The following is a 27,658-nucleotide window of genomic DNA, read 5'->3' on the forward strand; positions in this document are numbered from 1 at the left end:
TATATATATATCATTTAGGATTTTGGAACTGAAACTGAAGTCTACCTCTAAAGATTATAATCCTGAGCTCAGTTTTTACCACGTTATGATAACGTTATGCTGTTGTCCAGTAAATTCATTTTCGGCAGGTAAGCGTCAGGTGGGCTGTGACGTCATTCCGGAAGTGGACCCAGCACTAACAGGGGGGAAGCTGGTGGGAAAAGTTGCTCGTAAACTAAGGGTGTCATTACTACTACATCAATTCTATATTCAAAGCAACACACCTGGCCGAGAAGAAAATATGTGTATTTTTGGTGAGTTATTGTAAAGTTGAACGTGTCATATGGTTTTTGACGCTTTCGATAGATTATGCCCGCCTTGTTGACGCCCAGGCCTACTGCATGGAAATAACTGTCAGTGAATGAAACGACGTTACATGATTTAGTCTACCCGATTCATAGGGTGTTTATATAAATCCGATCATTCTACCTATTACAGTAAGTATACTCAAAGGCACATTCATGCTCAGACATGTACGGCAAGTCCCCCCCCCCGATGAAAAAAAAAAATTAGTTCCCCCTCAGGGAGTCAGTGAAACGACAAAGGCTGTAAAAACAAATGCGCTTCACTGTGGTGAAACCTTCACATCTCATTAGCACTCATTTCTAATGCGAAATTAACATGTGGATTCATGTAACATAATTGGCCTACTTTCAAAGAGGGCATGGGGTAAGTGAGTCACTCTTAACTTCAAATCTAATTCATATATTTGTTTGTTTCTATATGTATTGAATACTGCATAACTATTTTGCCCCTTGGAAGTACAATCTTTAGTTGCCTATTGCAAAACTACAGCAATAAAACTAATGTAAAAGTAATATTTAATTTTAATTCATTTGCATCTCTATGTATGTTGAGAGACAATATGATCTTTTTTTTTTGTAATTCCTTGCATGTATTGTATTTGCAGATAAGAAAAAGGGGCCGGGGAGATTGATGCAAAAGGGCTTGGCACTCATCCTGGTGGCCCATATTAACTTCATCCTTGGCGCTATCGTCCATGGCAGTGTCCTGCGACACATTTCCAAACCCAGCCAAGAAATTACCACCGAATACACAGCAGCTAACATCATTTCTGTCACCTCGGGTCTGCTGGTGAGGTCAAGTATTCATTCCTGCGCTGTTTCAAAAACGATGTACGCAAGTGGAACTTTTCCTTTTACTGAAGTGGGAAAACCAAGACAGAACTTATTTATTATCAGTTGTTTCCACAATATATTCAATGTGCTCCTTTACATCAAACAGAAAGTAATCATGATGACACAATTACCAACGATATTCAAAGATAATACATCTCATATGAAACTGTAATAAAAGTCAAGTTTATTTGCCTAACCAATGTTTTTGTGTATGACTCATATTTCAGAGCATTGCCACAGGGATCATCGCCATTGTGGTGTCAAGGAACCTTCGCATCTTCAAGCTGGTAAGACTTTTACTGTACCTGGAATCGCAGCTTTCATTTTTTTCGTTACCCCTGATCACATTTAACAAGTTGTCTTTGGATGTTCCCAGCACATTGGACTTCTGCTAGCCTCATTCCTGAACACCCTGCTCTCGGGGGCATGCTGCGCCGGCCTCCTCTTGGCCATCACTGTGACGGTCGCTCATAACGGTCAGGGTCTGATGCGAGGGTGTAACACAACAGTGGTGCCCGCCAACGCTCGATCTCCCGTGAGCGCACAATGTCCGTTCGACACCACGCGCATTTATGTAAGTCTCAACTCTCCTTTCAATGTACAATGATTAGCCCCTGCTTATTATTATTATTATTATTATTATTATTATTATTATATGCTGTTCATCTTAGGACACCACTCTGGCGATATGGTTCACCAGTGCTGTGTTGGCAGCAGCGGAGTGTGGCCTGTCTGTATGGTGCTTTATCGTAGGACTGACTCTCCGGGGGCTGCTGGCCTGTGGAAAGACCTACTACAAAGAACAGGTGTGTACTTGTGTGTGAGCAGTGATGCTGGAGTGCTGTAAAGTCCTGTGCATATTTTTTTCTCCTCACACATTTAAGTTCCTCATTGTTTCTCTCGCACAGATGGAGGAAGGGGAAGAGCGCTCGCCACACAGCACACGCTTGATTGGCCCAAATGTCAACCCTGATGCCTGATGGAAGGAAATACTGCAAGTACCAACACTCCATTGTTTCACATCTGTAAATCTTGAAGTAGTTTGGAGATGAGCGGACTGATTGATTTTGTTGGAGAAAACCAAGAGGAAATGCATTGAAAGTCTTTGATACGCAGTATTCCTGTATTTACAGAAGGGCCACTTTTTATGTGTAGTAAGTTTGCTTTGTCTTGTCAATGTCATTTCATGCTCAAACTGTTGTTCAATATGAAGGAAACTATTGTACATTTTTATTCATCTTGATGTCATTTTTCTATCAGCTTTGTTAACCATTTGACATGTAACAGATTCATTTTGGTGAATATTCTGAACCAACCTTCAAACCTAAGTCACGTTGTTTGTGTAATACAGTATATTATGTGTACTGATAACCAGGCTGAAACAATATTTGGCTGGAAATTAGCTTGGACCTATTTAATTGCATTTATTAGACATGATTAATTTGAAAGTTTTGGTTAAACACAGCCTTTTGTTCTGAGGCCTGTTCCTCAGAGATTTTATTTTGTCGACAATTTGAATTATAAGATAAAAACATTTCCATCACTTAATAATTTTGGTTTGACTTGCAAGCCTGAATCAACAGCACCTCTTCTGTGTGAAGCCTCATAGTGCATTTCATTTTGCCAATTTTTATTAGCAATTCACAATTGATAGATATTAGGTTTTATTGTTACGTATTATTGTATATTACCCATCCCTAAAGTGAATAAGTAAAAAGATGATCTATATGTTCAGCCTGCAAAGATCTAGTTGAATTTGTGCATGAGCACATACAGTGGCAATGATGTTGAGTGCATGTGAGGCCTCACTGAACATTATTTTTCCATATTAAAAGGCTCGACCAGTATGTGGGCCAACAGTCTTAGCATTCACGGACCACACACACACATAAACACACACGTATGCACACATCCCAGTGACAGAGAGGATCACATCAGAGCCGCCAAACAGTTAATCTAGTGCTGTGCTCAATCGTGCGGAAGGGAATCATAGCACGCAGCCCTAATCCTGATTCCGTGAGGGATAAATATTGACATTGTGCTGCCTGATACAATCACTCAGTGACCAGTCTTTGAGGCCCGTGCCATCAGGCAGGCTCACTTTGAGGTCACCACATAGAGCTTTCTGTGCTCCTTGTACTCTCAGGACAATTGAGTGATGCCCTGTAAATATTTTTCCAGAATCTTGAGCTCCTGAAAATGTGCATGTGTTTGAAACTTTTTTGTTTTTTTTTAAATCTGCATTTACTTGAGAATCAAGTTAGTGGGCAAATGTGTGAATGTGGTACATTAATTTTGAAATTGATTTGCTCCGCTGAACTGATGTTCATTTCAAGTTGTTGACAGGCTATGAGGAATATTTTAACTTTTTTTTATTTGCACAAAGAAATTAGCATTCTTAATTCCAATCCAGAGACAGCTCCTGTTGGACCATTTTAATAAAACTATTTTTTTGATTCAGTTTCCCCCCCACCAATGCTTGTCTTGTCAGAGAACCCTGTGCTTTTTGTGCAATATAATAATAATATAGATACTCCATGTGTAGAATGAAAGCATTGCATGTTGGATATAAATCTCTTTCCCTATCTGTAGTGCAAGATGAAAGCTACATTTTGGAGAATATAGAAATGCAACAAATGTAAGATTTTAGGTTGTAACCTTTTTGCTGACCATGACGGTCTGCCATAGTAACACTCCACCATATTTAATATTGATTAAACAAAATAGGCATCAACGAATAATGGGCAAAAACCTATTAGTCCAGTCGACCTCTTTCGACGTGTGTCCACTACAGTGGGGGCGTGCGCGCTCACGTTGATTGCGCGCTCTCGCTGCACGCGCTGCAGCCAGGCAGGCAAACAGCGGCGGACAAGGACTGGAGCGCCGCAGTGAACAGGAACAACCGGACCGCTCTTTAAGCCCCGCCATTGCCAGGTAAAGTGCATCTGGTAGTAATTTATTTCCGTCAACTTTGACTTCGCAAACGCCATTTGAAATGGTTTTATGCGCGACGATGACACGTTCACACGACAGCCACCCCCTTATGATTGATGTGGTTGCACACGGAGAGCGTGCATGGCTTGTCAAAGCATCCAGGAACCGAGTGCCATCGTTCGCCTTTTCGAACAAGTCACGTTGAGCGATTGGATGTTAGCGTAGGTACGTGCAGGGCGGGTAGCGCGTTTTGCAAAGGTGTTCTTGTCATTAGCATAAAGGTAGCTAACTATCTGGACAAGTTGTTTCGCGCATGAAGGTCTACGGAAGCCTGCGTGGCGCTGGTACCCTCTAATTAACAAGCGTTGCAGAATTATGGCATTGCTAAAATTAAAAGTAAAAGGTTTCAAAACGAGCCGTAGTGTCACCTGGCCAACCTCAAACAAACATGTGAAGGGAATTACACAAAACCTGCTAAATTTCATTTTGTGTTCTAAATCGGTGTTTGTATATTATTGATTTGGGGGGGGGGTCTCATAAGTGATTATTTTTTGCACGTTCCTCATCCCATGATTTTTTTTTTAAACATGCAATAAATTATTATGCATCCCATTTCACGATGACTGTATTTTCGATATATTCTGCAGTCACAAACATAATGTAAATCAATGAGTCCATAAATTGGGCTTCAACAATAATGCAATCAAAGCCAGATACTTTATCCCTTCAACTTTTCATGTTTTATGAAACAATGTTATAAAAGCATTGATAATTAATCCAATAAACATAAATATGAATCCTATATACATGAAGCTTTTTTTCCCAGATTGCAGCCATTACCAATTAAAAAATGCATTCTTTACATTGCGATGTCGATTTGAATTTGATGACTTGTTCAGCCCTAATATTGACAAGGACACTGCAACCTGACACAAAGCCCATTCAGCTTGTTTGATCATTGAGCCTTCCTCTCTATTTGTGTGTGCGTGCTTCTAAACCTGCAGAACCAGCTTGAAGAAGCCAGAATGCGAGAGACCTTGAAGATAGAGAAAAATCATTCCAAGGTGGAGGAGGAGGAGGCGATGGATATCACGGTCTTGTGTTGTTTTGTTGAGGTTTTGCTGGAGGCGAGGGTGACCAGACAAAAGAGGCACTGAGAACCCAGAGGAGCTGTTTTCTCTCCCTCGCTGTCACCATGGAATAAACCAGGAGGTGGAGAATGCCGCAAGATGCTCTGCAAGCCAGTAGCAAGCGTCGGCGCAGTCTGAAGGCTGAAAGTAAATAGTGAAGAACAAGAGGCGGCTTCTTTCCTGCTGCTTTGTCTTGGTGCGCCAATCAGTGGGGCCTCCATCTTCCTCCATAATGTGCCTCTTATTAAGAGGTGGGATTCTGCTTTTTAAATCCCCACCGAGTGTGGACTTGGTTGCCTCCAATGCGAAGAAGCCTTAAACCAATTATCAGCGACGCTCAAGGCGACAGTTGATGATAATCTGGCCTCTCTGCCACATAACGATGCAGGAATCATTTCAAAAAGAATGTATCCCAGACCACAAGACGTCACCCATGTCCTGCAGACAGACTGCCTGTTTTCCCCGTTTCCCCATCCCACTTTTCCTGCTCCTCTTATTCACGGCTCCTCCGGCCGGGACCATACACATGGAGGTCATCGAGAGCCACAACGAGTTCAGTTGTGAGCCCATCAAACTGCGAATGTGCCAGGATCTGCCTTACAACGCCACCTTCATGCCCAACTTGCTCAACCACTACGACCAGCAGACAGCCGCGCTCGCCATGGAGGTACGTACGTGCATTGTATGCTTGTATGAAATTGGATAGCCGCCGCAGGGTATTGTTGGGGGGGGGGGCGGCGGGTGTAATTACAGCATATGAGCAGGTTTGTTGAAAACTGTAAAGCAACAGCCTGCAATGTTGCACGTTGTCGGGTTACCCACCTGCGAAAGGGAAACAAAAGAGCTCAAGAGCTCAAATGTGATTACGCATGTGTTTGGGAGGGGGGGTGGGGGGTCGACTCAACAATGCAGCCACTACCGATTCATAGTCGACAAATTGGTGGGTTCGCCTGGAACGGCCGTGTTTGGTTTTCATCTCTGTATTGATCTGTGTCATGAAGCGTTGTAATGTCCTCTGAAAATGTTATTAAATCATCCACCATTCATACTTAGAGAAAATAAAGATGCTTTGCACAGCAAGAAAAGGCTGAGGATTTATCCGTACAGTAGCATTAGAAAATATATGTTGCACACAGTCCTGCAAAGAAGTGTCTGTCTGCACAAATTGTCCAAATTTAGTAGGAATTGTGGATTCTTAAATATGTGTGCACATATAAAGTATCATGAATAATTGCTCAAATTACTCATGAAATGTTATCACTGTTTTTTTTTTTTATTTCTTATCACATTAAAAAATGAAATAATAAAAAAAAAAGTCAGATCACTTGACTGTATTTAGACAATGAGGTAAATGCTGTTTAACCTGGACCAAATTTCACTAAAAATTGGGGAGAAACATTGTCGGCCATTTTTTTTATGACAACATAATTTTGGAGACTGCAATTGCAGATATTAAAAAGCATATTTCAAATTATTACAAACTTGTGCATGTCAGGAAAAAAAATATTTGCCTTCAAATTGAAGGTTCATGCCAAGAAATAAAAATTCCATAACATTTTGTTGGTTAAGACTATCCACGTATACTCAAATTTAAAAAAAATGACTTTTCAAATAAGACCCTTTGGTACCAGATTGTGTTTTAGCATGTTCCCCCACACTGAAACAGTTAGCACAATGTCTGCAACAGGATACATGCAAGGTGCGCATGCTGTACAGGTACTTGTAGTCAGGCATTGAATATCAAAGAGTTAAGAGCATCTGATCTGCTCTCGTCATGTTACCCTTGTGTCTTCCAGCTACATGTTACCCTTGCCGGAGACACACACGGATGAATGCGTGCAGTCACCGAAGCACTAATGGTTCTTCTCGCGTTGAGAACTAACCAAATGTTTGGTGTTGTCAGAGCTGAGACTCTGCATGCAATCATAGACGCACCATTCATCCGTATCATATTACGCTCCCTTTTCTTATTTCTTTGTTAGTCCCCGGAGACGAAAGGTGTAGATGGAGGTGTGGCTGATTTAATAGTCACTAATTACTGAATGTGCAGGAAGGATTTGTTTACCCAAAAAAAAAAAAAAAAAGATTCTTTTGAGACTAGAGACTGTATTACAGTTTTCGTTTGAACCAAAACATCATGCTTTCGTGGTTCTTATGAGAGTCTTCATGTCGGTCCCGCTGGCTTCAGTTGAGGAGGTCACAAAATTTGGGTTCTGCTGTATTTCATGCGTTGTTTGTTCACTTTTTGTCAAAGACTTCACTCAGTAAATGAACGCAGCCTGGCTAATTCCCCAATGGCATGTCCAAACATGGCTGACTGGAGTCTGTGAGGAGCATCTGTTAATGAACTCCCTTTGACCCACATGACGAGACGACGTATCTTTGTAACAGACACTCTGCGTGGCCCTCCAGCCATAGAAAGACGGCGCTCTGGAAATGGCCGAGCCGCAACTTGAACCCTGCGAGCATTCCTCTGTTCAGACCAGAGGCTTGAGTAGTCCTACTGGGAGAAATTCAGTAAAGCCAATCCGAGCAACACAACAGCTAATGTGTTGTGTTAACAAACAGCCATTTAACATGGCTCAGAATGGTTTGACTCGACTTGATTTTGATTTGCGGTGACCTTGTGTTATTGGACTCTTGTTTTATTGAACTACAGAGCGTGCATAAACAACTATAGGACAATATATTGCGCTTTGTCACAATGTATTGTTGCGTATTCATGAGCGAATGGTAAAGGTGGCAAGGAATTTAAAAGCCCGATTCGCAAAGTCTTCTTTTTTTTTCGGAACTGAGGCCACTGATGGCGACTACAGTCGCTTTGTGGATGCGATGATGGATTATTTTTGTGCCGCCGTGCCATGCTTCACCTCCTGGTAAAAAAATAACAGAGTGTTTTATGTTATTCTCCTACCATGTTGCAATAATTGGCCAATTATTTCACCACAACTATGAATTCGAAACAATACATATTAAATCCTTACAGTGTTGAAATAGATCATTTCTCAATTTAAAATGTTAAGCCCACATGAATTTAGCATTTATGCATCTTCATGTATTTCCTGTGTGCATGTGTGTGAGTGTGAGAGTCGGGGAGGTTAATGGTGCCAGCTGCCGTCCTTCACTACTGCTAACTAGCTGCTAATCTCTTGCTCGCTTCCACAATGACGACATTGATTTTTACCAGCCAATCTGCCACAATAGTCTTAAAACCTGAGCTAAAGGGGTGCGAGAGACTTTAAGCTAAGTGCCTCTGTAATGGCGGCTGGCTGTGCAAATGAGGAAATTCTGTCTTTGGGAATACGTCACCACGGTCAATCCATCCATCTGCCACGGTATTTTATGGTTCCCAGTAGATGGGCAGTAGGTTGGGACAATATTTCAAGGCTGGAGATTTAGATGGATTGTGTTTCATTTTGTTTTGTCTGATTCATTCAGAGAAAGTAGTATTTTATGGGAAATCAATGATTTTTGGATTATTTCATAAATTGAAATATTTTTTGTCGCCACCCCAAAAGTCTGATGACACAAAAAGCTTCTACATACTGCTGTTTAATCGTTAGCAGAAATATAGAAAAATGTTTTTGATTTTACAAATGATGCTTAATTAGGTTAGTTGTCTTTAACCTTTTATTTGGCGGTTGTTATCAAATGCATTGGGTTTCTCCTGCACTTTGGTTTGGTGCAACATGAATAGCGGAGTAGCTGTGAATGAAAGTAAAATGCAGTCATTTCTGAGCATACATTATGAAACTAATTCCCTACTTTCATGTCGTAGTTGTTAGGTCACTCTAATGGAGCTTTAACAAAAGGTCTTAAAAGGTTTTTATACGAGAGAGCTTGTTAGCACTCGCCAAATACTGACACATACTAAGAAATGATATTCTCCCAAGTTTCTTTTTTTTAATAGAAATCCAATCTTGACACCTCATTGTATGCCTCTGCAGACAGACCTCCTTTTCCTTGAGGTGGTTTCTGCTTCCATTATGCACAAGTATCCATTTGACAGTAATGGCATGCTAATGTGGTTTGAAAGAATATGATGCCCCATTAGGACAATTGAACTGAGCAGGTGCTCGTTCTATTGCACTTTAAATTTGACAGTTCTCAACCCAACTATAATATATAACAACCTAACGATAAAAAAAAAGATACAAATGGATGATTGACAAGGGGTCAGTTATGCAGTAAATGAGTGTTAAAAGACACTTCAGAGCTTTTCTGATCTCACAAGACCACCCATGACCATTAACTCCGCCTACATAAGACAAAAGAGCTCAAGGGATCAGATTTTTCTCAAACTAATACTTTGAGCAATTTAGAAAACCGCAATCATCAGTCTATATACAGCCAGTGTCAATATTTATTTCAAGTTTAAAGCATAAACTAAGGTATTCTGTGAGTGTGCGCCGTCGTTGAATAGTAAAGCGTTCGTTGTTGGAAGTATTACAAAAGTCTGAAAAGATTTGTAAGGGGGGAAAAGGACAACGTTGGACCCGAAAGTGAATTTAAGGAGAAAACGGTGGTAGAGTGACAGGTTGTGTAAAGTTTTTCCAAGGCCTACTGTCTCGGCTGTTTGTCTTTCCCCCAGCGTGGAGCCTGTCCTTCAAAATCCAACTTGCTAGGCTTAAGAAGGGCCACCCCGGGGCCACGAGGTCCCCGCAATAGACAGAGCGCTTGTGTGAGAGAGTTCACGACTTGTTGTGCTGAAGTGTGGTCTGCTGTGTCTTTTATCCCATTGTGTGCCAAAGAATCGAGCTGGAGAGAAAAAAAAAAAAGTGTGAGTCGTTTTCTTGTGGTACATCTGAAGAGGCGTGCTATTCACCGAAGCAGGGACAGACAGGTCCTCATCTCGTTTAAATGTTCCTGTTTATTCCCGTTGAACTCTTGATTATCATGCTCATTCTCACAGAGTCTATTGAAGCTGCCAGCCCAAATGAAGCAATCATTTATTTATGCGTGGAACAAAGGCGCTGCCTGGTGCTGCTTTTTTGGCAGACTGTTCCCATCGGGCATAGCTGCCACTGCCGCTTATCCGGCTCCACAATGGCAAGTTAAGCGAGATTTAGGGACGCATTGTTGAGCTTTTTTCACGGGTGGAACACCGTTCCGCCGCTCGCCGGGGACCCGCTGTCAATTACTACTTTGCAATGTGTGTGTGGACTTTCTGGAATCTCCCATACTGTACGTACAAGCGTGACACTGACACATACCTTGTGCAAGAGGATAACGACAATTTCAACTCGCCAGTATCTCATATTACATTTATAAATGTGCATCGTTTCCCCCGAGGGATTATAAAATTCCTATCATTCCAATTTAATAGCTGTTCTTCCATAAAACATAACTTATTTGAATTAAATTACATTGGAATAAATTCTTGAAATGGAGTGCCTAGCTGCCACTGTTACTGGTTGTGTTCATGATACACTTATTATGATGAGCAGCTATCATATTTTGGTGCAAAATGCGTATGCTTTGATCTTTGATGGCTTCTGTGCTGTTGTCTGCTTGAATCTACTGTAAGTGCAGTCCTGCAGTATTCAGCTTTGGTTAAACACATAAATATAGCTTATCCATGTCTTATGGACTTAATCTTAACCCGTGACCCGGACTGGAAAATAACTGTGAGTGTGGCTGTGCGTGCGTGCCAGTGGGTGCACTGGTGAGAGATGTTTAACCCTTACAGGTAAACCCAGACTGTCATTTTCTCACACAAAACCAGTCAGTCAACAAAAGGCAACTGGAATTGAGTTCTGCATCTTGGGACGTGCTCCATAATACTTCCCCGGTGCCGCGCCATTTAATCTTGGACTTGGATTTTTTTTAGCTGAAATGTTTTTACATTGTTTTCAGTATGACAAAAATGAAAATTGATGCTTGCAAAAACAAAACAAAAAAAACTAAGTTTGAAAGCTTTTTGTGGTCTGAAGAAATAAACAAAATCCCACAAGGGAGGGTACGAAAATGATCATTTGTTTTCATCACTCCATTTCAATTGGAAATTGGATTTTTATGAAATATATATTTTAAGATCATACCACCCCTAAAATATTTCCACAATATAGTAATAGTCACACACTCAAAATCAATATCTTAAAGGAACTGAATATTGTTTAAAAAAAAAAAAAAAATCTGCAACAACAGCCCTCAATACAAGCCAGCTTTACAAAATAATAAATTGACTGGATTTCCAAATAAATGTCAACAAAGAAATTATTCCAACTGGTAATGCCACTCAACACTTTCTATCTTCCTTTCCCAAAGACAAAATGTCGATTTTTATCAGCAGATGGGCTCACTGAGGCAACTTGTATTGTGGCAGGATATGCGTGGGCGCTAACAAATTCATCTCCATTTTTAACGTCACTGCTCTACTACATCTTCGGAGCTGTGCGCATGTTCGTGTGTGTCCCCCCCCCATCCTCCAAGACACAAGGGCCTGCCGGAGCTGCCACATCACCTGTTGCCATGGCAGTTAAATAGGCAGAGAAGGAAGGGCAGGAATGGAAGAAGGCACACATGCAGGGAGGGGAGCAGCGGAAAGGAAGCGGATAATGACTGCATGCCCAAATGAAATGAAATGCTCACATGAGGAGAACCAGAGTCATCATTTCACTTGATGGAAACAGTAAGAATACGACAAATTGGAAGACCTGCAATGTCATTTCCACCAATGTGACATTGGCCGCCATACAAAAATGATTGAGCCTGCTACATAAAGACCTTAAAGCAATATTTGTAAATCCACTAAACAGAGAGGCAAAGTTAATGAAAGAGACACGTGAAGGACGTGGATAAGTGCCGAGCGAGAATAATTGCGGGGGTAAATGGGAGGCAAGCAAAAGACCAGATGAATGAAGAGAGAGAGAGAGAAAAAAGATGGTACCAGAGGAGGAGGAGGGGAAATGAACGTGAGAGGGAATGCCATTATCAGCTTTGTCCGGTTCCCCTTACTGAAGGCTGGATGGACACGGATAAGGGAACAAATGAATGAAAAGCAGACAGTGCCAGAAGAAGCTGCTTCTTTGCTAACTCTCTTTTCAGTGATTAGTGCGGCGAGTATCTCGACAGCCTCGGTTTGTCTGTTCTCAGTCGGCACCGTGTCCACAGACCGTCATTGAGAAGGCAACTTTGAGTATCTTGTGATTTTTAGTCCATGATTAACCACGTGAGGCCTGGATAAATATTGCGGTAGACCCAAGAGGCCACAAATGAAATAATTGTCATGCACTGATGTGTTCATGATGTCCAAAATGGTTAGGTAGGAATAATATAATAGAATGTGAGGTGAAGCCAAGTTTTTGGAATCCCTCCCAAAAGAAGTGCCGAGGCGCTAAAAGCAAGTGAACCGTCATCCAGAATGATGCGGCCATGCAAAGTGAGGTGTGTTCTGAGACCATTTGGGCCGGGCCGCAGGGCCCCACTGACAGATTTCTCGCCCCACGCACAGTGTGAGTCCCTGACTTGTAAAAAAAAAAAAAAAAAAAAAAAAGAGGGGGGGGGGGGTTGTAATCCAGATGGTCTCTGCTGAGGTTTAGCAGCAAAAAGCTCACATTCTCCTCCAAAATATGCACTTTGCATTCAGTCATTTGAATATGTGCCTTTAAGGGATTACATTTCAAATTTCCGAAACTAACGTTTAAATGGATCTTCACAAAATTCAATCAATGGCTCTTAACATGGAAAAATGCACAACATAAACACTTGAACAAAAACTAAAGCTTCTTGTCAACAGATAAAATGATCCGATTGAGTTTGTTTTTTGTTTTTTTTTGCTGCCAAATCAGGATTTGTTTCTTTGAGGGCTTCAAACCAATCGTCTGTCTTCCACCAAGCTGCCAGCAGCTTTTAAAAAGTGTGTGTGTATATCATTCTCACACTCTGAACACCTTTTCCAATCCATTTGACTCCCTAATCCACTGGGAAACTACCACTTTTCTTCCCCAGTCCACTTTAGTTTGCTTTTTTGCCTGTTTTGTCACTCGGCCCTTCTGCTTGATCCCTCCTTCCGTCTTTTCTTTTCTTTTTTTTTTTTTTTACACTTGACTTGTGTGCTTGCGTTTGTACTGTGCTGACAGATTGAATTTTCGACGACGACAACTCATCGCGCACTTAGTCCCAATAATAGTCCCTCGGGCTGAACAAACTGTTCAAGTACATAAATGTGAAACAACTCATAAGATCTCTTGTTTTGAGTCGATAGAGCATTCCTCTTCTCGCTACCGTGAAGATGATGTTGGTAGAAGGTGCTTCACAATATTGACGAGGGGAAAATAAAGCAGGGAAACTCGACTGTTGTGTGTTGGTGAAAAATAGCTGCTAGCATTTTTTTTTTCAATACACTTCTAATCACTTAACTGGCATCTCTCCCCTGGATTTCGCTATTCGACTTTTAATTATGTGCCCGTGTCATTCTCTGGCTTTCTTTCTTTTCATTTTTAGGGTGGTTTTTTTCCTTCCTCTGGGGGTTCCTCCCCCTGAATATTGTAGAGCGCAGGAGTAAAGAAAAAGGAACGTAATCCTTCCATTGAACAGGAGTTAAAGCAGTCGGGGGCTTTTTCTCATTTTGCTCTGTCAAAAAAAAAAAAAAAAAAAACTGCTTCTCATTCTAAACGCTCACACTTGCCCCTCACCCACACACACACACACACACACTTTGTTTCTATTGCTTTTTTTTTCCCTAATTCATTGATTAGCTTTATCTATAATTCACCCCCTGATACAAGCAAATAATTAGGAAATGACATATCGCTCTTGGTTTTACTGATAACATTATTATACGTACCTCTTTGATTTACTGGAGCAGTGACTAAGTGGTAAGCGACTAATGCTCATTGTCCAGTCGAGTGCTACTAAAAAATACTGTTGGACAGCGAGAACCGAATAAATATGCAAATGTGTTCATCTTTCACCTCCTTGTGTCGTACTTCTAATAAGAAACACTAAATGAATCCAAAATATTGACGTGAACATAAAATAGAGTTCTAGTTTAATTTCAGTCATGTTAGCGCCTTGACACGGGAGGGCAGAAAACAGAGACAAGCAGTTTAGAAGCTTGGATCAAAGGAGGCTGCCGGAATAGATTTATGTGATCCTTTTCTCGCTATCCCCTGCTTCATCTTTTCATCACGTACTCTCCCCTCAGGCTACGTTTAAGGGATTTTATGTCGTTTTACATTCTCGGTTCTTCCATCAGCAGCTTGCGTTAAAATGTCTGACAATTCATTTTTTTTTAGCAGAGTCGACCCCACCCCGACGAGGATAATTGCCCTCACTTTCCGCTTTAAGCATTGACCTGTGTACGCACGCAATCCTTGCGCACTTGGAGGCCCGCAGAACACCATCTGCAATCCCGTTTGGAGAGCCGTGATACAAAACGAGCAGAATGAGGACGCACAAAATGGAAGTCACACACATTTTTCCACTGCTTGAGTTAAGATGAGCAGAGATGAACAAAAGGTCCTCTCTCCCTTCAGCCAATAAAACGCACTGATGTACGAAACGTTAAGTGTCGCCTGAGGCCCAACGTCGACACGCGTGGACAGACGAGATCGGATATATCTCAGTGAAAATTATTTGCATCATATGCTTGGGAACAAAAAAAAATGAACAGTCGAGTGTGTACTGTTTTGAACGTTTGCAACTTTTTCTTGCCTAAGCAAAAGTACACACCTTTTTATACATATTGCATTGAAATCTCATCAAATTCAACCTTGTCTTCAACTTTGTGCTTTGTTTAAAAATGTGTTCTTTGAAGGTTCCGTATGTTCCTACAACACGTAGTGTACACGCTCAAGGATTGCAGACGTGTAAATTATTGAGTTGAAGATGAGCGCAGTCGTGCCCACACGCAGTCGTGGTGTTGCATGAGCCCAAAAACTATGTCACGCCGATCACGCACCGCTGCACCCATTTACTGGTGGAACATGTGCAGATCTGGAACACGGCAATTGAGAACGATCAAAACATACACACAAAGCCTGAGCGCACAAACAAACACACACAAAAGACGTTCACAATCACACATGGATGAGTCTTTGCACGAGCGCACTTGTACCCTGGAAGCGCGTGCGGGGGGCTTTTGTTGCCGGTCAATGGAAGTGCACTGTTTTTATCAAATATACTTTATACACACAGCAGTGTTGCATCCCAGTCGGCGTTCTGTTTTGTTCACCGATTCATGGGACCTCGAACGCAACCTCAAATTGATCTGGCTCACAGTTCCAAGTCAAGCCTGACCGATCAATGGCTAGCTATTGCTTTTAGGTCCTTTTTAATTTGGCAAAAATAGTCCGATTTTTCTTTTTTCAGGATTTTTCTTTCTTTTTTATTTTTTATTTTTTTTATTTTATACACACATTACACTATATAAAGATAACATAGAAGCACCCCTCCCCCATAAAATAATTATTTATTCATTTATTTATTTGTTTATTTATGTATTTATTTATTTAGCTAGCCTGGAATTCATATATTTTGTCGGACAAAAAAAACGGACCAAAAAAATGAAGTTTGTATTGTCTTTAAATGAATCTACCAAGTAATCGGTTATCAGAAATTGCTTCTGCCACATATCGGCGTCAGCCTGAAAAAACTCCCATCAGGTCCTAGTTGCAAGCCAATAGAAACCAAAGTCGTCCGAGGGCAGCTGCTGTTTGTCCAAGCCACTGCAATCGGCAATTTTCCCTCAAGCGCCGTCTGCCTTTGCTGCACCATAAAGATGTTTGCTTATCGGAGTGCTGCTCTACATTTTTCATGAGCTTCTAAATGTAAATAGAATACTAAGTCTGATCACACTTCAGCCCATTTCATTTGCAGAGCAAATATATTCAGACTTGTTTGTGCTTTGATGCAAGCTTGGGTGCACATACCTGTGCGTGACATCTTTGTTTCTGCGTCACAGCCTTTCCATCCGGTGGTAAACCTGGTGTGCAGCCCTGACCTGAGGATGTTCCTGTGCGCCCTCTACGCCCCGGTGTGCGTCGTGTACGGACAGGTGTCCCTGCCGTGCCGCGCCCTCTGCTGGCGGGCCAAGGACGACTGTCAGAGACTAATGGACATATTTGGACTCGCCTGGCCAGATGACATGGAGTGCAGCAGGTTATTAAAACAAAAATAACGTCATCTCAAAATACACGCTGGATCCGTCTGCCTTGCCCACCTGCAGGTTTCCCGACTGCGACGAGCCGTACCCTCGCCGAGAGGACCTGCAGAAAGGTTCCGAGCCCACCGACCGATCGCCCATGAGCGTCCAGCGGGATTACGGCTTCTGGTGCCCCAGAGAGCTAAAGATGGAACCAGAGCTGGGTTACTCGTTTATGGGCAGGAAAGATTGCTCCGCTCCCTGTCCTTCCATGTACTTCAGCCGACAGGAAGTGACCTTCACGCGATACTTCATTGGGGTCACCTCCATTGTCTGCCTGTCCGCAACCTTGTTCACTTTCCTTACCTTTCTCATCGATGTCACCAGGTGGGTAGGACAAAATGTTTCTTCTAAATATGACATCATTCATCTATTTTTTTTCTCGTCATTAGGTTCAGGTACCCGGAGCGGCCTATCATCTTCTACGCTGTGTGTTACGTGATGGTGTCGCTGGTGTTCTTTTTGGGCTTCGTGTTGGAGGATGCCGTGGCGTGCAATTCCGTCAACCACACGCAGTTCAAAGCTTCGACTATTACGCAGGGCTCGCACAATAAGGTGAGCGTGCTCGGCCATTTCTTCTTCTTTGGATTTTCGTAGAGCAATACCCGAGTAGTGGTGGAGGATTTTTGAATCACAATGATAAAAAAAATTAATTAAAAAAAAAAGATAATTTCTCATGATACTAATCGTTGATTTAACAAAGTAGCAATAAAATAGTAAGAGTCCCACGGTTGTGGATTTCTTCAGGTCTGATGGATTGATGTTTTTCCCCTCCCCCGTCCTGCAGGCGTGCACCTTGTTTTTTATGATCCTCTACTTCTTCACCATGGCCGGCAGTTTGTGGTGGGTCATCCTAACCATCACGTGGTTCCTGGCAGCCGTGCCGAAATGGGGCAGCGAGGCCATCGAAAAGAAAGCGCTCCTCTTCCACGCCGTGGCCTGGGGGCTTCCGGGGGCCCTCACCGTCGCCCTTTTGGCCCTGAACAAAATCGAAGGCGACGGCATCAGCGGCGTGTGCTTCGTAGGGCTCTATGACATGGACGCCCTGCGGTGGTTTGTTTTGGCACCGCTCTGCCTCAACGTGGCGGTGAGTACGCTCGGGAGATGAATGAGTGTGTGTGTGTGGGAGGATGAGAGCTCGGGTGAGAGTCATAAAAGATTAGTGGGTGGACGAAATGATACGTGAAGCAATATGATAGATGGGTCATTTGTCTCTCCGCCTCGCCAGGTGGGCGTCTCTCTTCTCTTAGTTGGCATCGTGGCTCTGAACCGCGTGCGCATGGAAATCCCCCTGGAGAAAGAGAACCAGACCAAACTGGTCAAGTTCATGATCCGAATGGGGGTATTCTCCGTGCTCTACCTGGTGCCCTTGCTGACCGTGATCGGCTGCTACGTGTACGAGCACGCCTACCGCGACGTGTGGGAGACCACCTGGATGGAGGAGAACTGCCGCCGCTATCACATCCCGTGCCCGTACAAGGTGGGTGACTGTTTGTGCGCGGGCGGGCGGGCGGGCATGTGTGTTCTGTTGAATGAGCAGGTATTTAAGGAGTGGACAGTATGCATCACTAGACCGGGTAATGCGCTCAAGACCAAAGTTCACAACAACAGCGGCAGTGTGTGTTGTCTTTCTTTGACTCTTGTCTTTCAGTGTGTCCTCTGGTTCCCACACTGGTTCTTCTTCCTCCTCCTCCTCATCATCATGGTCGTTATCCTCCTCTACTCCCACTCACACACTTGCTGCTTTTGCTCTGGGCTTGCTCAGTCATGCTCTGCTTCCCCAATTCTATAAGGTCTTTGTGTTGTTATGAAGAGCGGTGTATTTAGACGCCACTGGCTTTCAAAACGGAATCAGTACGGAGACGTCAAGCATCCACGGCAAACTTTGGCTAGTTACCGGATATGAGCTTCACCAAGCGCTAATTATTTTCATGAAGTGATGCGTCAGCCAGTTTGTGACGGACGCGGTAATTGGAAAAGGGTGGCGGCAGGTGTAAGTGCTTATGTTCCGCGCGTGCTGGGATTGCAATGTTTTTTACGCGTCACTGGATCTTCATCTCATGGTGTTGCCAATAAGTGTCTGAATGTGGTATGTTTGCTTTGGGATCATTTCATGAAGTTAGTTCTCTTTTGTTCCTAATGGCAATGATTAACAGCCTTTTCCCTCTCCTTTAAAATGTAGAATAAAAGAAAAATGTCATATTTTGGTCATTTACTTTTGGTAACATTTTTGCTTATGCGCGTAGAGGGTTGAGTTTACAAACAATTAACATAATTAACTCATTTGCACCGCAATGTGGGAATATAATCGTTCCACAGCATAAAGCATGCCCACTTTCTCCCTTCCTTCTTTTTCATAAGGATTTTTTGTCATTTTGATCTAACTACTCCATCTGCTTAGGTGACATGAGTGTCCAAGTCATAAAATCCAACTGCACCAGTTGACCAATTAATATACTGCCCCCTGGTGTCAGCTGCAAAGAGTCAAGAAGCGCTTCTCTCCAATCGTCCACAATTGTCAGTGATGAAGTTTGGCATCTATTATTTCTTTCTAAATTGTCAACCCAGCCTCCGTTTTATTCTCTTGTCAGGTGGAGCAGACGAGTCGACCGTCCGTGGCCTTGTTCCTCATAAAATACTTGATGATGTTAGTGGTGGGAATCCCCTCTGCTTTCTGGGTGGCCAGCAAGAAGACCTGCTTTGAGTGGGCCGGCTTCCTGCATGGACGCAGACGCAAAGAGTAAGCCGGGGCTACATATTTGCGCCTCCATTTTGAATTGTATGCTTATCATCGCTCATATTAAGACTTTTCCAAATGTCTCCATGCAGTAGTGGGGTGAATGAATCTCGCCAGGTGCTACAAGAGCAGCCCGACTTGGCCCAGTCACTGCTGCGCGAACCCAACACCCCCATCATCAGGAAGTCCAGAGGAACGTCCACTCAGGTTGATTTTTTTTTTAACCAATACCATACTCATCCGTGGGGGATGATGTCAAACATGGTGACACATTTTAGAATTGTTGTCCTCCTCTTTTAGGGTACTTCCACTCACGCCTCCTCCACTCACCTGGCTGACCTGGACGAGCCACTCGAAATCCACCCCGCCCAGCCCGCCTCCACCAGGAGCAAAGCCGGCAGCGTCCACAGCAAAGTCAGCTACCACGGCAGCCTGCGACGCTCTCGCGACGATAGGTACGCCCAAAAACAGGAAGCCGTTGAAATAGAAGCGGCCGGTGACGTCACTGCTCTCCTGTCCTCTGTAATTCTAGAAGCGACGCGGTGGTCTACAGAGGCGTGGAGCAGCGCAGTTTCCACGGCAGCACGCCGCGCCTCGACCACCCGCTATCCACGCACGGAAGCTTGAGAGACGTGAGCGAGGCCCCGCCCACTCTCATTATTCACGGATCGACGGCCAGTGAGGGCCAAGTCGCCGACAATGACGGCACCAACGCCTAAAAACGTCAAAGTAAGGTGAAAGAGGTTTGTTACATGTTGAGACTGGATTTCCTTTTAAGCACACACACGCACACACTCACACACATTCTTGCTCTTAACAATCCTAAATGGCTTGTCCACTAAATTCTTAATGACATTAAAAATAAGTCTCGCACCAGACTGAGACTTGATTGTTGGCAAACTTCTTTTGTACTTGGACCTAATGTGAACCTGTGGACCTCATGGTGTGTTACTTCACCTATTTTTTGTACTGTATAGTATGTGTGTGAGTGGACAAGATTCAAACTGTTGAGTTTTATGAATCAGATTGATTGATTTTTGCACAGAGGCATTTGCATAGTAAATAAAATAGGTCCATCTAAATTCAGGATGTCCTAAGTCCAATTCACTTCATCTTTTTCTCTTAACATAACGGTAGATATGGCAACAAAGCTTTTCTTTTAACACCAGTAAAACGGAGCAAGCAGTTGACAGCGTTCACTACTACACTTTGAATTATTGAAGTTGCTGAAGTAGGTTTCTTTTGCCTGTCTGACTCACGACTTGATGTAAATATGACTCTTTTTATTTTATTTTTTTTCTCCATGTGACCCTACCTCGCCTGTGTGATCCACATTTTGTGCTCCTATCAAAAGCCTCTTTTTTTTCCCTTCACGTAACACACACGACACACTTTGTACTACAAACATTCTCCATCCTCATCAGTAACAAATTTGCCTTCTGCCTCTCCTGCCTGTAAATGCTCTCTCACTGGTCTTGTTCAAGCTTCTGTGTTCTTACAGACCTTGGGAATGAGACGTCTCACTGAAAGTTGTTAGTAAGCACAACTTAACTGAAATGGACAGATGAACTAAAAAAACTCTTCTCTCTGCCCTAACTGCATTTATCCGAGGCTGTGAGGTACTGAAACATTTGTTTTTCAGATGTCATATTGTGATGCAAGTGATGTGTGCAAATGTGGTGGGCATTCATTTTGATATTGTAAAAAAAAAAAATGAAAAACCTCAATTCTGTTTGTGTTTTAATTTATTTGCAGTTTGCAACTGCTTTAACTACTTTTACAAGCAGTCTAATAAACTTTTTTTATGGACTTTAAGACTTTCTTAGTTGTGATTTATTACTTAAATTTGTCTCTTCATTTTTATGTCTGACAGGGTTTCTCTGAATAAATAAAATAATGACCGAAAGTATTGTTACATACACAGTTTGAACACGAGTTGTGTTTTATTCTGGACTCGTATTTCACGCTCGGTGCTTAACGTTTCCTCGAGTCAAGACCAAGTTCCCGATCGTTCCCGCTTGCGTCGGACAATTGCGGCGACGTCTTGTTTGAGGGCGGACACGCTTTGTTCCAGCTGCTCGGAGAAGTCCTTCAGCAGACCGCTGTGCTCGTCCACAAAGAGACGGAGTCCCATCAGGTCACAGGACTCCTGCCAAAAAACAAACAGCTGCTCAAAGGGACCCCATAGGAGCGTGCGTGTGGACGTACGCTGGGCCTGTGTCTGCGCAGACTCTGCAGCTGAGCCTTGACTGAGGTCATGTTGTGGTAGAACTGCTTCAATGAGCGGGCAAACTCTGCGTCACAACTGGGCCGAAGAGAGCGACTCCGCCCGCTGTCACCGCCTACTGGAGAGATGTGACATCTGCAGAAACAGACTGATGTATTTGTGTGATTGCGTTACCGTTGGTGGTCACGTTGAGTTGTCCTCTTAAAAGTTGATTCTCCTTCATCAGGTTGTTATTGACTCTTTTCTGTTCTTCAAGGTCTCTCTGAAGTCTCAGTGAACTGTTCATCTCTAAGCAATCTGCAGGCTGCACGTTACATGCAACCATTCATTGTGTGAATGCTGTAAGTATGAATCGTGTTATTCTTTCTTTATATTTCACTTACAATAGCCCTGAGCCCTAAACCTAGCCTTAACCCTAGCCCCAGCCCTTAACCCTAGCCCTAACCCAAACCCCGTTAACCCCAAACCCTCGTTTGAAACCCTAATCCGTGTTTGAAGTGCAAATGGTTTTCGCCGGTCTGATTAAATTCACTTTCCATTTCTTACCAAACTAAGTCTTTTAATGATTCATTCAATGTGATGGCAACACATTGTTTGCTTTGCAATACTGATTTCAGCAAGGCCGTGGTAGTGGAGACAAATGAAAAATTGGACTCACAATAGTATTAACCGTGCCAGTCTCATCAATGATGACAACGCCCTCTGTGTTCACTCGATCGCCTTCCACAGATGATACCAATTCTGCACAGCCCTCTGTCAGAAACACAAATTTTCTCCGTTACATACATGTCAACGTTCTACAAAAATCAGCTTTTGGGTACAAAACAAATTCTAAAATCTGGGTTTTGTTTCCCTGAGTGACTTAACCGCCTTGTCACGCTCACACCTTGAAGCCCCCAAAGCTCCAGAAGAACAGCGCTGCTCTGAAGGTAGTCGAGTAGCTGTTGGGAGACACGAAGGGAGGCAAAGTGTACTTTGTGATGCAGCGCAGGATTGACGTTGTGCCAAGCAGTCGGCGTGTACAGACGACCTCCGCTGTCCAGAAGACTGAAACTAATTCATGCAAACACAAAAAGAAGCCTTGTAATATCTGGTCATCTATCATTTCTCCATCTGTGTGTCATGAAGCAGACCCAATCTGAACGCCTCGACTGCGAGCCTCCCTGATCCAGCGCAAACCGAAGCATTGCTCCACAACCAGCTGGACGTCAAGACGCCGGCCGAGCAGCTCAGACGGGTCGATGAGGATGTCGTCTTCGCCCAGAGGCCTGCCGAGTCAGAAAGACAAATGGAAGGTTGCGAGATTGTTGGAAGTTGTGCAAGTGTGTTGTACAGTACAATCCGTCTGCGGTGCAAGGAATCAGCTTAGCTTGAAGAATGGCCTCCTCACTACCTTCAGACCCAAGCACCTACACACACACACACATTATGATTAGTGTCATCAGTGTGATAATGAGACACGGCCGCAGTACCTCCAGTTGCTCGTCCACGGGAATACGGAAGGCCAGAGACTGCAGCCAGAGGTGAGCAGTGCCCAGGAGCAACGGCTCTACTGGATCCCAAAAAGGGTCTTTGTCTCTGGGCAGGGCAGCAATGGAGAGGCTTTCTCCTGTCTGGCAGAATTTTATTAGCTTTGTGCTAAAAGAAAGAAGTTGACGAAATTCATGTTTGAAATTACAGGTTGGCCTTTCATCTCTTCCAGATGTTGCTGGTAGAGTTCTTCCATCAGGAATTTGCGGTTCACAAATTTTGCCTTGGACCATATCCATACCTAACCATGGAAGAATGAAAAAAATTATAAAGGCCTTTATAGATACTGGGAATGAGATGTGAGAGATTTGTGGAAACCTGTTTGGTGGGCTTAGAGGTGACTCTGCAAACTATCTCTTTCTCCAGGTTGTGTCCTTTTGAGTCGGACAGCACCAGATTCTTAATCTCCAGTTTGAACTCCACGTCCTGCAGACCATCATCGATGTGAGTTTCCTAAACGTCATCTTGAACTGTTTTTGGAACTATTTGTTACCTTATTAAGTTCCTGGCTCATCTGATTGGCTTCAGCCACCAAGGGCATCAATTTGATGTAGTCATAAAAGACGGCCAGCAAACTGGGATCCGTCTGACTGGAATCTGAGCTGCTTTCACCTAAACATAAATGGCCTTCGCTGAGTGTTTGTTCAAAAAAATACAAAATCAGGTTGTGTTTGGTTCACCCAGGTGGATGCCCTCAGCGGCGGCCAACTCAGACAGGAAGTAGTCATAGTCGTAGCAACTCCAGTCGTTAGCCACTCTCTCAGACGGAAAACCGATATAAAGGTAAGTGCAGTTGGACCCGAGAATGAGTCGGTCCTGGATGGAACCCGATGAAAATGATATGCCCTAGCATGGACAAAATGTTTGGGAACCTACGTGGTGACACTCACCAAGTGCTGCAGCTCAGTGGTCTCAGAAACCGCTTTTCCATTGATGGTCACCTTGGAACTCTTCAGCGGGGTTAGCGTTACACGCCGCTGGTTGTTCTTCAACACAAGATGGCGCTGTTGAATCCTGACACACAAATGCACAATGTATATTCCACGATTGTTGTCTTTTATGCGAGCCACGGTGTGAGCATCATCTGTACCCTAAACCCTTGATGGTGATGGATCTGGGGCTGCCTTCACTGAGGCCAATGTCCCACTCACCTGAAAGAACCACATAGGTGAAAACTAAAAGACATCAATACTGCTCGTGCATCTATGCTAGAGTGATAAATAAAATATGACTGACCCTCTTGAATGAACAGCTTAACCACACCGGACAGCTGAGCGTCCTCGTTGATGTTCAGGATGTAAGGATACATCTGCATCATTCTCCTCTCCTGACACATGCACATTAAAAAAGGAATGGGAAGTCTTGGGAAATTTTCATTTTGTACCCAAACTAGTTCAGTTAAAACTAGGGTCAGGGTTTCAAACTAGGGTTAGGGATTCAAACTAGGGTTTAAAACTAGTACCTGTGTGATGTTGGCATATTGTTGCTCCCAGTCCCGAAGCGCCTCCTGCAGATGTTGCTCCCACAGAGTGTGAATGGTTCTGATCTGGAGCTCATTGTGTGTCAGCAGCTGACGGATCTCCTCTGAGCATCCGTGCGCACGCAAACAATCACCCCACTCGTGAAATTCTATCACAATATAGTCAACAGGCCAACTGGCTTACTGGTTTCATCGTTGGCGCTCCGGCCATCCTGGCCAAGTCGACTCAACCGTTGCATCAGCCTGGCATTCTCAGCTTTGAGTTCTTTGACCAGACGTTCGGTGGGGCGCTCGTTCACCACAGGGCGGTTCTGGATGTGCTTTGCCCTAAACAAAACGGTAACTACATGACTCAAATATTTGGTTTGACTGTATTTTGAGACTTAAACATGTTTGAGTTGAAAAAATCAAAACCATAAGGTTGATCACTGGCACCCAAAAGCTCCTCAAAGATATTTCCATTGTACCTCTCAGCAAAGCGTAGTGTGGACAGAGACTCTTCATAGCAGATGTCCGCAGGGCTCAGTGTGGCAATCTAAAACGTGAATATGTATCGTACCCACGAGTAACGTATTAACACGGTGATGATGGGTCAGTAATCACCATAACAGTGCGGCTGTTTCCCCCCAAAGCAGACTGCAGCAATTTGGTGAGAACCGAATCTCTGTATGGAACGTGCACCACCTTCCTCCCCACCGCCATGTCAGCGAGGGCACTACAAGCGAGAAGAAGTATGTCAAAAAAAAACATAGATGATGGAAAGAGCAGGCCGCGCGTACCTGATGACATTCCCCAGAGTAGTGAGGCTCAAGTTGATGGCCGTGCCCTCTTTGAGACGGTCGGCCTCGGACGACGCCGATCTCTGACGCTCGCTTCCTGCCAGGTCCACCAGGTTAATGTTGGACTGTTTGGTGACGCTCTCTTCAGACAAGATCTTTACAAGAGGTTCACGTCGGCAACAAAGAGCTTGTTAATTAATAAGCAAACCGGGCGTCTGTCAGCATCACTAACTAAATCTTTACTAGTGACAGGAATAATCCTTACAAGCATTTCATTTGGTGGTTTGTCACCTGTTTGAGCTGTAGCACAATGAGCATGTGTGAGCGGCTGCTGTTTGCGTTCATGTGCGTGGCGGCCGTGGTTCTGGTTCTGGTACCTTGCTCCATTAATTGCTCCACCTACAGCATTTGTAGAATATTACATCTTGAGTATTATTCTTTTTTTTTCTTGACAGTAGGTTGTCTCGCTACCTGTGCTGCACTATCGCAAGGAACTGTTCGCAGACCCTCAACATAGAAGCCCCTGTGCTGCTCCTCACGGACACGGAGCCCCCCAGGGGGACGAGAACCACGAGACAGCAGATCTACCACCTGGTGAGACGTGAAGGTGAAGAGCGAGGTTATTCACTAAGATGAAGAAAAGAAGAAAGAGGATGATTATTATTACCATGGCAACATCATGACTTATTTTACCTGCTCATTGTAGATTTCCAACATACTGAAGAAGACCTGTGAGTATGTCAAACATGAGGACATTTAGAACAAATGTCCACATCCACAAAAACAGAACATGTACGTACATACCTGGCATTGTCTCATCTCCTGGTTTTCTTTAATGGCTTCAAACAGTCGCTCACACAGTTTCGGAACCAGGCCTTTATTGGGCCTGTAGCCCACCATAGAGTAACTCTTTCCAGAGCCTGTCTGTCCATAAGCCAGCAGAGTGGCATTGTAACCCTACACACATATCGGCCGACAGCTCGAAATGACATTTTTTACTGTCTCTTTTGAAAATAAGAACCTAACGGTTGGTACCTGGAGTGCATTTTCCAGTATTCCCTCTCCAAGGTCCTGAAAGACACAGTCCTGGGGGGAGATGACATGGCAAAAGTATTTACGCACTATACTTTGGCTTTTTTTGAAGTTGTCGCGTTGCCGTCTGTGAAGATTGAAAAGATTTATTTCTGTGTCGATAGTGTTGCAAATAACATTTTTACAAAAATACAATGTTAAAATGCAATCCAAATTTTCGACATACCTATTTTGTGCTGATTTTGAATCTGCCTTTATCATTTGATAACATCATAATAATCATGCACTTCTAAATTTGCTTCTGTTATGCCCCCCCCTATGCTTACCTGGTCCGCATAGCGCCCGCCTGCCTCCTCGGGCAGGTAGAGGCCAGTGTGGTCCTGGATGATGTAACCATTGTGGGACCAGTAGGCATAGTCAAAGCAGAAGGAGCGGCGGCACTGAGAGTCACGCGGGTCCTGGATGCTGATGGAGCTGGCTGCCATGGCAATGATGCAGCGGCTGCCTGCATCCCGCTCTCTCTGTCCACCAGGACCGTGAGCAACACCAAATGGCCGATGGAAAAACGATGCTGCATTACTTCTCCATTAGGTACCTAGAACTTGAACTAAATGATGACTCATTCATTGACTTCAGATTATAATATTGTTTGCCTGTCAATCACAGGGGCACTTTTAGAAACAGACAACTTAATTATCACAAGATATGTGATGATGGCACATGGGTCAATAAACCTGTACAAGTACAAAAGCCAACTGTAGAAAATGTAAGAGAGAATGAAAACACACTGACCTTGTTGAATGGTCGGACTCTGATGGCCACTTTGACACAGTCCCTGCCGTGCATGTCTGGTGCTTATCACAGGAGGAATGACACAGGCCAGGGCAGAGAGAGAGAGAGACACACACACACACACACACACACACACACACACACACACACCTACTTGTGTCGTATTACATGCTGTATAATGAGGCACTGTAATGTGCAGGAAAGAAAAGATGATTTGATTTGAAATAGTTAACAGTACACAACAATTACCTGTGCAGGTTGTTTTTCTAGTATTTCCTCCGTTAGTATGCTATATTGCTTGTTAGTGAAGTTGAGCAGGAGATCAGGTTTCACTTTCACCTGGCCTGCCGGCTGCCACCATGAATCATTCAAATGCACGCAACATTATTTAGCAGGTCATTCCATTTTAGGGGGGTCATTTATGATAAAAATGATGAATGCATGAAAAAATGAGCACATATTTTACAAATGCGTTTTTCACATTTGATTGGTTTGTTAAGAAATACAATCTAAAAGACCATGAAAAGAAAACTGATAGTTTTGCTAAATACAATCTAAAAGACAAAACGGATAGTTTTGTTATGAGGTTTTATGTCAAACTGGATGATTGGAGTCTTCCAAAATCATCTTCAAAAGCATTTTATCAAGAACATTTCACTTGAAGACCACACAATGTATCAGTACTCGGGATAT

General features: G+C 43.4%; 3 protein-coding genes across 4 annotated transcripts; 2 read left to right on the top strand and 1 right to left on the bottom strand.

Moving 5' to 3' along the window:
- Positions 1-133: 133 nt before the first annotated feature.
- Positions 134-3,639, top strand: krtcap3 (keratinocyte associated protein 3). Of its 2 annotated transcripts, none has more exons than XM_085907182.1 (6): positions 134-293; positions 950-1,134; positions 1,406-1,465; positions 1,555-1,752; positions 1,850-1,984; positions 2,087-3,639. In XM_085907182.1, exons 1-6 carry the CDS (start codon positions 281-283, stop codon positions 2,156-2,158), a joined length of 663 nt encoding a protein of 220 aa, XP_085763308.1. In that variant the 5' UTR covers positions 134-280; the 3' UTR covers positions 2,159-3,639. The 2 variants fall into 2 exon arrangements, with proteins under 2 accessions (XP_085763308.1, XP_085763309.1); XM_085907183.1 differs by lacking the exon at positions 134-293 and adding an exon at positions 360-476.
- A 295-nt stretch (positions 3,640-3,934) lies between these two features.
- fzd3b (frizzled class receptor 3b) lies at positions 3,935-20,934 on the top strand. Its single transcript, XM_085907181.1, has 11 exons — positions 3,935-4,112; positions 5,117-5,909; positions 16,149-16,345; positions 16,413-16,715; positions 16,781-16,943; positions 17,176-17,475; positions 17,617-17,868; positions 18,980-19,128; positions 19,218-19,332; positions 19,426-19,580; positions 19,658-20,934. Exons 2-11 carry the CDS (start codon positions 5,595-5,597, stop codon positions 19,842-19,844), a joined length of 2,136 nt encoding a protein of 711 aa, XP_085763307.1. The 5' UTR covers positions 3,935-4,112; positions 5,117-5,594; the 3' UTR covers positions 19,845-20,934.
- Positions 20,703-27,115, bottom strand: kif28 (kinesin family member 28). The gene is given in 27 exon segments (XM_085907180.1): positions 20,703-21,274; positions 21,334-21,467; positions 21,527-21,656; positions 22,011-22,105; positions 22,239-22,405; positions 22,486-22,620; positions 22,691-22,761; positions 22,825-22,965; positions 23,031-23,123; positions 23,201-23,308; positions 23,376-23,494; positions 23,563-23,698; positions 23,773-23,968; positions 23,970-24,033; positions 24,119-24,209; positions 24,345-24,466; positions 24,547-24,689; positions 24,830-24,897; positions 24,966-25,077; positions 25,142-25,296; positions 25,433-25,540; positions 25,613-25,732; positions 25,835-25,870; positions 25,946-26,098; positions 26,177-26,227; positions 26,500-26,694; positions 26,966-27,115. Coding segments are annotated over 27 exon segments (3,156 nt in total). The 5' UTR covers positions 27,020-27,115; the 3' UTR covers positions 20,703-21,115.
- Positions 27,116-27,658: the final 543 nt, after the last annotated feature.

The sequence above is a fragment of the Syngnathus leptorhynchus genome, chromosome 3 (assembly GCF_054491065.1).
Source record: "Syngnathus leptorhynchus isolate UIUO chromosome 3, UIUO_Slep, whole genome shotgun sequence".
NCBI classification, from domain to species: Eukaryota; Metazoa; Chordata; class Actinopteri; order Syngnathiformes; family Syngnathidae; genus Syngnathus; species Syngnathus leptorhynchus.

Excerpts from the sequence above, each read along its gene's own strand:
- fzd3b (XM_085907181.1), top strand. The coding sequence starts at position 5,595 with ATGATAATCTGGCCTCTCTGCCACATAACGATGCAGGAATCATTTCAA. Across the intron at positions 16,944-17,175 it reads CGCAGGGCTCGCACAATAAG|GCGTGCACCTTGTTTTTTAT; the intron begins GTGAGCGTGCTC and ends CCCGTCCTGCAG. Across the intron at positions 19,581-19,657 it reads CGACGCTCTCGCGACGATAG|AAGCGACGCGGTGGTCTACA; the intron begins GTACGCCCAAAA and ends CTGTAATTCTAG.
- krtcap3 (XM_085907182.1), top strand. Across the intron at positions 1,135-1,405 it reads CTGTCACCTCGGGTCTGCTG|AGCATTGCCACAGGGATCAT; the intron begins GTGAGGTCAAGT and ends CTCATATTTCAG. Across the intron at positions 1,753-1,849 it reads TCGACACCACGCGCATTTAT|GACACCACTCTGGCGATATG; the intron begins GTAAGTCTCAAC and ends TGTTCATCTTAG.